Source organism: Chenopodium quinoa, unplaced genomic scaffold (assembly GCF_001683475.1).
Source record: "Chenopodium quinoa cultivar QQ74 unplaced genomic scaffold, ASM168347v1, whole genome shotgun sequence".
NCBI lineage: Eukaryota > Viridiplantae > Streptophyta > Magnoliopsida > Caryophyllales > Amaranthaceae > Chenopodium > Chenopodium quinoa.
In genome coordinates, this window is record NW_018745080.1 from 2,435,859 (window position 1) to 2,444,515 (window position 8,657).

General features: G+C 33.6%; 1 protein-coding gene across 1 annotated transcript; it reads right to left on the bottom strand.

Annotated features, from left to right (window-relative positions):
* Nucleotides 1-497: 497 nt before the first annotated feature.
* On the bottom strand, nt 498-2,957 carry LOC110709590 (zinc finger MYM-type protein 1-like). The gene has a single exon (XM_021887804.1). It carries the CDS (start codon nt 2,955-2,957, stop codon nt 498-500), a length of 2,460 nt encoding a protein of 819 aa, XP_021743496.1.
* Nucleotides 2,958-8,657: the final 5,700 nt, after the last annotated feature.

Genomic DNA, 8,657 nt, shown 5'->3' on the forward strand with positions numbered 1-8,657 from the left:
TAGACATTCACAAATCTCGCTATATGACATCTTTGTCTTCGCATGTGACATGTTGTAATGTTGTATACTTGTATATAGTAATAAACTAATAATATCATCCTAGATTCTTAGCTGATCAATAGGTGTTGCGTTTGGTTATAAATTACTTTGCTAATAATAATTTTAGGACAATCCTCGTTGAACCTCTAATCTTTTGAGTTTCAATTATACATTCAAATCATTGATATTCGTAGGATCGGGACTACGTACACAAAGAGGTGGAGCTAGGCCATAGCAAGATGGAATGTCTTCTATGTTGGCCCTTAAGAGCTCACATCATACCAGTGGCGTCACCAGGATTTTCGAAGTGTGGGTTCGAAACTTCCGAAATTTGAAATCATAATTAACAAAGGAATAAAAATACAATAATTAAATATTCAGTACATAAATAATTTCAAACTATGGATTACAAATAGATTACACATCGAAAAATGAAAAAAAAAAAAAAAAAAAAAAGACTACAGAAGCATTCTTCGAGTCTTCATACTTTGGAAGCGTTCCAATACATCATCATCACTAACTCTTGAAAATAAATCTCTTTCAAGAAAAGTGACTAAATTATCATTCAATAGTTGATCACCCATACTATTTCGCAACTTATTTTTTACGTATGTCATTGAGGAAAACACTCGTTCCACGCTTGCAGTTGCAACCGGAAGGATCAATGCTAGTCTTATAAGCAAGTAAACTAAGTTGTAAGTAGTATGCTTATTTGTTTCAACAAGCATCATAGAAAGCTCATGAATACCCTTCAAGTCTCCAAACCTTGCATCTTGGCGCACATCATTAATATAAAATTGAAGCTCATGACGAAGTGCAGTCATCGTCATATCATTAGTTGGAAACTCTTTGGGATATAACTCAGCAAGTCTCAACAACTTTTGCATATCAAATGCCGCAAATGAATTGATCGGGTTTAAGCATGACACACAAATAAGTAACTCCATATTTTCTTCATCAAATCTACTATTGAGCTCTTGGAGTTGTAAATCAATAACACTTATAAACATTTCTACCCGAAATCGATGAAGATTTGAAACTTTGGCAAAGAAGCGTCTTGACCTTCCACGAGGAACATACATATCATCCATAGTAGGAACTTCTACATCATGTTTAACACAAAAACAAACCACAAGATGTAAAAAGTCTTCCCACCCATGGTCCCTCATTTGTTGTAATCCCTCCTTAGTCAATTTAACATATGTCATGGCATTAACAATATCTTGGTCCCCCTTTTGCAGAGCTTGACACAATTTATCAGTAATCCCAAATATTTCGGACATCAAATGTATCATAAATACAAATTCAAATGATTCAAATGTAGACATGACAGTGATAGCCTTCACGCGATCATCCTTATAAATCTTATTTGATCCAATCTTCTCAAGAACTTTAACAATAGTAGCATACAATGCGGTAACATTTGAAACAGTTTTGTAATGTGATCCCCACCTAGTATCACCAGGCCTACCTAAGCCATGTTCTTGGTTTAAACCTTGCCCACTTTCAATTTCTCCTAGTTCTAATGCTTGTAGAATATGTTGAGATTGTATTTCTCTTATCATTTCCCTTCGCTTACAAGAAACACCAATAATATTCAACAAAATAGCAAGTTGATCAAACAAACAAATACAATCATCATTATCCTTAGCAACAGCAACAAGGGTTAATTGAAGTTGGTGAGCAAAACAATGAATATAATAGGCTTGTTTTGTTTCATTCATGATCAAAGTCTTGAGACCATTTGTCTCCCCCCTCATATTACTAGCACCGTCATAACCTTGTCCACGAACTCTAGACAAACTCAATGAATATTCCATAAGCAAAGACTCAATTGCACTCTTTAGTGACAAAGCAGTAGTATCCTTAACATGTACAATTCCAAGAAACCTCTCATTTATCTTCCCTTTATTATTGACATAACGCAAGCAAAGGGCCATTTGTTCCTTTTGAGATACATCACTAGATTCATCAGCCAGTATTCCAAAATAGTCATCCCCAATATCATCAATAAGAAGTCTAGTGGTTTCTTTGGCACAACAATTAATAAGTTCTTTTTGAATTAAAGGACTAGTCATTCGATTATTTCCCGGGGCATTACCTAGAACAACCTTTGCTACCTCACTATTATTTTCTGAAAACCATGTTAAGAGTGCAAGAAAATTACCCCTATTCCAAGATTCTTCACTTTCATTATGCCCACGACAAGCTAAACCTTGATTTAAAAGAAATCTAATACATTTCAATGAATAAGTCAAGCGAGATTTGTATTGTAGTTTAGCTTCCTTAGAATAAGTGCAAAGAGATTCAGCAACTGATGTCTTTGGGTTGATAAACATACTATATTTCTCATTAGCCTGATTATGGAAACTACCAATACCACCCACATGAACATCAAATCTACCAGTCTTATTCCATCCTCTAAATCCCCCTTTAATAAAGGAATCATTAACAGCCAAAGAATAATCAACTTTATCAGTGAACAAATAGCACACAAAACAAAAAGCCGCATCTTTCTCAACACTATATTCAAGCCACTCATATTTATCAAACCAAGTAACATTAAAACGGCGCATACCTCCAACTTTTCTTTGAGGAAAATTATGTGTGCGTGGATCACAACGTTTCTTTGTAATATAGCCTCTCCTTACGGCATCTCGATCATTAGGAGGATACTCCATAACTGGAATTCTTTTTCCAGGGTCATGTGGAAGAAGATCAACATCATAAATGCGAGTATCATCGGAGTCAACAGTAGTATTAGTGTTCTCAGGTGGTGGAATTGTTGCAGCAATAGGAACCTCATCATCATTAGGAGACACATGTTCTTCTATTGGAGGATCCCTTGAACTAGGTGAAGAACAAGTTGAAGACTTTTGTGACTTCCCGGCACGTTTCCAAAATGACTCTAAACTCATGGTATAATAGGTATATGCTGCTAGTCTGCTGCACACACATGATAAATGCAGAATGAAATCAATGAAATAATGAATGAATGATAAATCTAGAAGGCTAATTAAAACTATCGTAATTAAAGATTACAGTCAATTACTCAATTAGTAAACGAAATCTAGACGGCATAAAACGAAATAGCAAATGAAATTATGAAAACTAGAAGGCAGAAACGAAATACAGAAAATAGCATATGAATTGGCAGAAACGAAAGGCAGAAAATAGCATAGCATATGAAAATAGCATACGAAATACAAAAAAATCCCCAAATTGAGAACTTGAGAAGTAAATTAGATAATTATAACCAAACTTCAGCAATTTACAAAAAATTGGCAATTCGTAAATCGTAATGTATATTAGCAATTGAATTTAGCATATGAATTTCAATTTTCAAGTATTCAATGATTTAGCAAAAAAAAATCCCCAAATTGAGAAGTAAATTACATTTGCAAAAAAAAAAAAATCCCCAAATTCACTTACCCCTACATACACCGATACACCATACACGGCTGTGAGGCTGGGTCTGGGTGAGTGGCTGGTGCGCTGCCGGCCTGCCGCTGCCGCCGTGTTCTGCTGACTCTGCTGCCGTGCTGCGCCGGGAAGAGAAGGAGGAAGAACGGGAAGAGAAGGACTGAAGGAGGAAGAACGGGAAGAGATTAAGAGAAGGAGGATTGGAGGAAGAAGTTAGGGTTTTGCAATTTGGGGGAATGAGGAAGAGGAAAGCGAACTCTGGAAGCAGGAAAGCTCAGTGCTCAGGAAACAAAATTAAAAAAAAAATGTGAGTTATGGGTTTTGAACCCACAAACTCTTGTGTGATGGGAGGTAAAAATAACCACTGGGCTACAACTTTACTTGTTGCCATATAATACACAAATATTCTATTTAAACCTATTTTGATTTTTTTTTTTTTTAAAAAAAAAAAAAAATTAAATTTTTTTCAAAAAAATCAGTGGGTTCAATGAACCCACTTGAACCCACCCTAGTTCCGCCCCTGCATCATACTATCTAGATAGTGTGAGTGTGACAATGCTCCATGCTGTTAATTTGCTATAGTCCATGCATAAAAAAATGCCCAACTGAAGAGTGCATTTTGCTCCACATCTATAGCCTTAAGCTAAGCTAAGCTAAGCTAGTCCATATCTTATATAATAGTGATAATATAACATCTCAATAAAAAATAAAAAATATATATAAAATCCAGGTGGTGGTCCAAGAATTATATAATAATGGTATTCAACATAAAGATGATATAGTAGGAAGTTTGAAAATAATGTATCATAATCAATTCTATTTTGTTGGCAAGGGCAAATTAATCTTGACTAAAATTTGGCTTAATTTCATCATGCAAGTTTTGTATTGGTTGTTGACTGACCATACAAAAATTTGTGATTCATAAATTACTTTGTCATATTTAATTTGCATATAAAATGTGGTAATTGCGTCTTGCTTCAATTCGTTAGTTAGCTTTATAGTTTAGTTTTGACGTCATGATGTGATGTATAAAACTCATGTTATAATTTAATAATATGTGGTTTAATTTAATTAAGTGATGATTTGAGTTCCAAAAAAAAAGTACATAAAAGATAATTCAAACAAGCAAACAAACCTTGTGCAATAATGTAGTTTAGTTCATTGTCAAAATAAATAAATAAATAAATAAATAATGTAGTTTAGTTCCCGTCAAAAAAAAAAAATGTAATACTCCGTAGTTCAGTTGCTGTATCCTATTGAATGGTTGACATTTTTTTTTTCCCTATAAAAGTAGTTAAGTAAACTTTCTCCTTTTTTATTAGTTGATCCGTTTCATTTATCATGTTTACTAACGCATAATTTTAACGATTAATGTCTCTAACTATCAACATTGTAAAAATTATAAAAGAGGATGTTAATAAAATCCCACGTGACTATATTTTATCGAAGCAATAAATCACATGAACTAGTCAAAGCATGATTTGTAAACAGTGCAAAAGCCAAAACATGTCCAAAAAAAAAACGGAGAAAGTAAAAAGAAGCATTAATCTAAACTCATACTTGTATATCTCAAATCTATGCTCTCCCCCTTCACCTTCCATTGCTCTCAGACTAGCCTTAGTTTCTGTACTAAGAGTGAATTTGTAGGGGTTCATCAAGTATATAAATTTATAGGTATGGTGGAAAGCTTCATTTTTGTTATTTTTATAATGTGGTTTTTCTATATTAATTGTTTGATTCTTAGAGTTTATAAATATATAAGATTCTTCCTCTTTTTGTTATGTATGTATTTTTAGATTTAGACTTTTCTTATGGTTGTTGTATGATTTTTATCAATATAATATTGTAACACCCTAGATTAACAAATTTACAAAACTAATGGGATCAGGTTCTTCTAAATGTGTATTTTTCTAAATTCATAACTTTTATATATTTAAAAAAAAAAGTTTAAGATAAACGAAGTATGATATGATGGTAATTAACCAAAATAAAAGGAAATATATGGCCTGATCTGATAAAACCTTTGTATTATGCTCTATTCTAATTTAATTTAGACTAAGATGAGCTTAATAGTATATGAACAAGGTGAAGAGAACAAAACTATATTCCATATACTTCCATTCCACAAAATAAACATGGATATTCAATTCTACATGGCCTCTTTGGACCAAGCTTAATTATATGGAGTAACTAGCTTGGTTTAATGGCGATTTGACATAAGATCCACTTGTTGACTTATTTTAATTTCCTCAAGTTCACATGTGTAGGGCTCACAACTGAGCTCGATTTAATTTATTGTGATACAGTATATTTTAGGTAAGTCAGACTTAAAATTCATGTGTTATCGCCCCAAAAGATAAAGATATACGGAGTGCAGAGTATATAAATACGTTGTTCTTGGGAAAGGAAAGAAAAGAAGAAGAGACAAAGAAGAATAAGGTGCTCAAAAAGGACAGGAACCTCATCACATCACACATATATTGGACCACTAGCCAAAATTGTGTTGATGCTATTAGAGTGAGACTACCTCATTAAGGTCACTATCTTAGACAGCCTAAAGTCAAGTAATTGTTTTCAAAACTATTTTTTCCATCACGTGTATTTTTTGGCACCAATTTTTATTTATGACCATCTATTTGATGACTTACGTTCCTTTGATCATATAAATGAAATTGGTATTTATTAAGCCCTGAAATTATTGATGCATGCTTTTAATAGTTGAGATAAATTAATGAGATTAGACTACATTGAAAATTTGCAAGATGTAAAGAGACCTAGGCTAGGTTATGATTATCTTAGTTTTTCAAGTGTTAAAAATTTACAATGTATTGTTTGACATATAAGTAGTAGTTACTAATAATCAACTTTTACCAATATTAAATAAATTCAATTATTTATGAGTTAACTCATAAATTGAAAACTGATATTAAAAAAATACAGCTGATATGAGGTAGAGTCACATAGGGGTAAATAAATGATTTTGCCCAAAATGCATTTTAGTCTATTTTCGGCTTATGTTGGTCCCATTGCATTGACCTAATTATATCAAATTTAGGCTAAATTGTAACCCTAGCTTAAGCCACATGACTTATTATTTTACCTTGCGACAACTCCACTATATATAACAAAGTGAAAATTTCACATTCTTAATTAATGTTATCACGTTACAATATACGTAGTTATTGTTAGCTAGTAGCTATGTGACCAATTACCCAACATTGTAAGAAGTATCAATCAACTTTCTATAAATCTACTAAAACATGTATAGACATACATGTATAGCTAGACATTAAGTACATGCTGAATCTAACTATATTTTCATTAATAATCAAGTTTGGTTTTTTTTTTTTTTTTTCTTTTTTGACAAGATTAATAATCAAGATTATATATATATAAAAAGGTGGTTTTAATATTTAAAACCGCATTTAACTAGTTGGTCCAAATTACATGCTCCGTATCATGTAAAGTTGTAAACCAAATTGAACCAAAACAGCAAAAAGCATTAATGCATGTATGTTTTTCCATTCAACCATTTGATCAAATGAAACATACACGTGTCGATATAATAGAGGAGAGAGAAAAATAGTTGATAAAAAGGGTCCAAACTCTCTAGCTCCTGCAGTTACGTACAGTAGTCCAGAAATTTAGGGTTGTCAGCTCTAATTAAACACATGGTTTATTTCCTCACATAAATAAAAAGCCAAAAATTAGAAATCAACGCAACAGCGAACAGTACTCGGTAGTCAGTATTTTGGATGGAATTTGGGGAGCGTTTTGATCCAATAATAATTTGGAAAAATTGACCGCAATATTTCCAACTTTGCTCGATTCGCTCAAAATAATTTCAACTTTCAACTATTTTTTAATAATTCGAATTTTAACTCAAATTTGCTTCAAATTGTCCTAACAGGTCACCAACCTACGGTAACTGATTTCTTATGTCACGTGTTGCTTTCTAATTGGTTAAATTTATTTTTTTAAAAAATATTATTATGATTATTAAGAACTAATTAAGCCTACAAAATAATACTTCCTCCGTGTTTTAATAAGTGTTACACTTACTAAATGCGGCCGTATTTTAATAAGTGTTACACTTCCTTTTTTGACAAAAAGCTACATTTAAATATAATATCTCTCTCCTCTCATGGTCCCCATCCAAACCCACTACTACTTTTTTTATTATTTGTTTCCTCTCACATTTATTATTTTTCAATAAACTATTAACCCCACTATCTTTCTTTTACAATTTTTTAATACTTTAACTACCCCACTTACCTTTTATTTTATTTACGTCAATTAAATTGCCTAAAATTATGTGTCGGTCAAAGTGTAACACTTATTAAAACATGGAGGGAGTAATTAATAATAAAAAAAAATTAACAACAAAAACACCACCATTCTCCCCCAGCTGCAACCTAGACCCCCACTGCCGACGCCACCCCACCCCCACTCCTAGCCGGAGCCCAGACCGCCCCTCCCTCTTTCCCTTGAACCACCAATCTCGAACCCCATCCCCCACCCTTTAACCCCCTTATCTCCCCTAGAAAAACCCATCCCTTACCCATGGAATCCCCAACCGCCCCTCCACCACCCTTGAAAACCCTAGCGCTAGGGTTTTCGAGGGTGGGGGGAGGGGCGGTTGGGGATTTTAGGGGTGGGGGATGGGTTTGAGAGGGGTGGAAGGGGTTACAGGGTGGGAGGAATGGTGGTTTAGGGGAAAGAGGGAAGGGCGGCAACGACAAGGGTATGTAGGGGAAAGAGGGTAGCGCCAACGGGGGAGGGGGATGGGTTGGGCGGAGGTGGGGGGATGGGTGTACTGTAGCTGAGCGGGAGGGTGGTTGGTGAGAGAGGTGGTTTTTTTTTTAATTAATTAATTACTTAATAATAATTGTTATAATTATTAAACTCGTTATAAAAAGGTAAGATTATGATCAGTTCACCTAATTTAATTATTTTATTTGAAATTTCTTGATTTATTTGATGATCTGATTAGATTTGACGTCTAAAACAAAATTGTATACTATATATGGTATAATTTTCTCTAACCAAGAAGCAAACAAGAGACGTCATTTGCATCAATACGTGAAATCATTTTCCATCATACAGTGAAAACCAAATGTCAAGTCTCAAGGGAGACATTCTAGTGTGAAGGACGGGGTAGAGGGACCGAGGAAATGAATGAATCTTGACATATT

Bases quoted from the DNA above. Each gene is read 5' to 3' on its own strand.
- LOC110709590 (XM_021887804.1), bottom strand. From the start codon at position 2,957: ATGAGTTTAGAGTCATTTTGGAAACGTGCCGGGAAGTCACAAAAGTCT.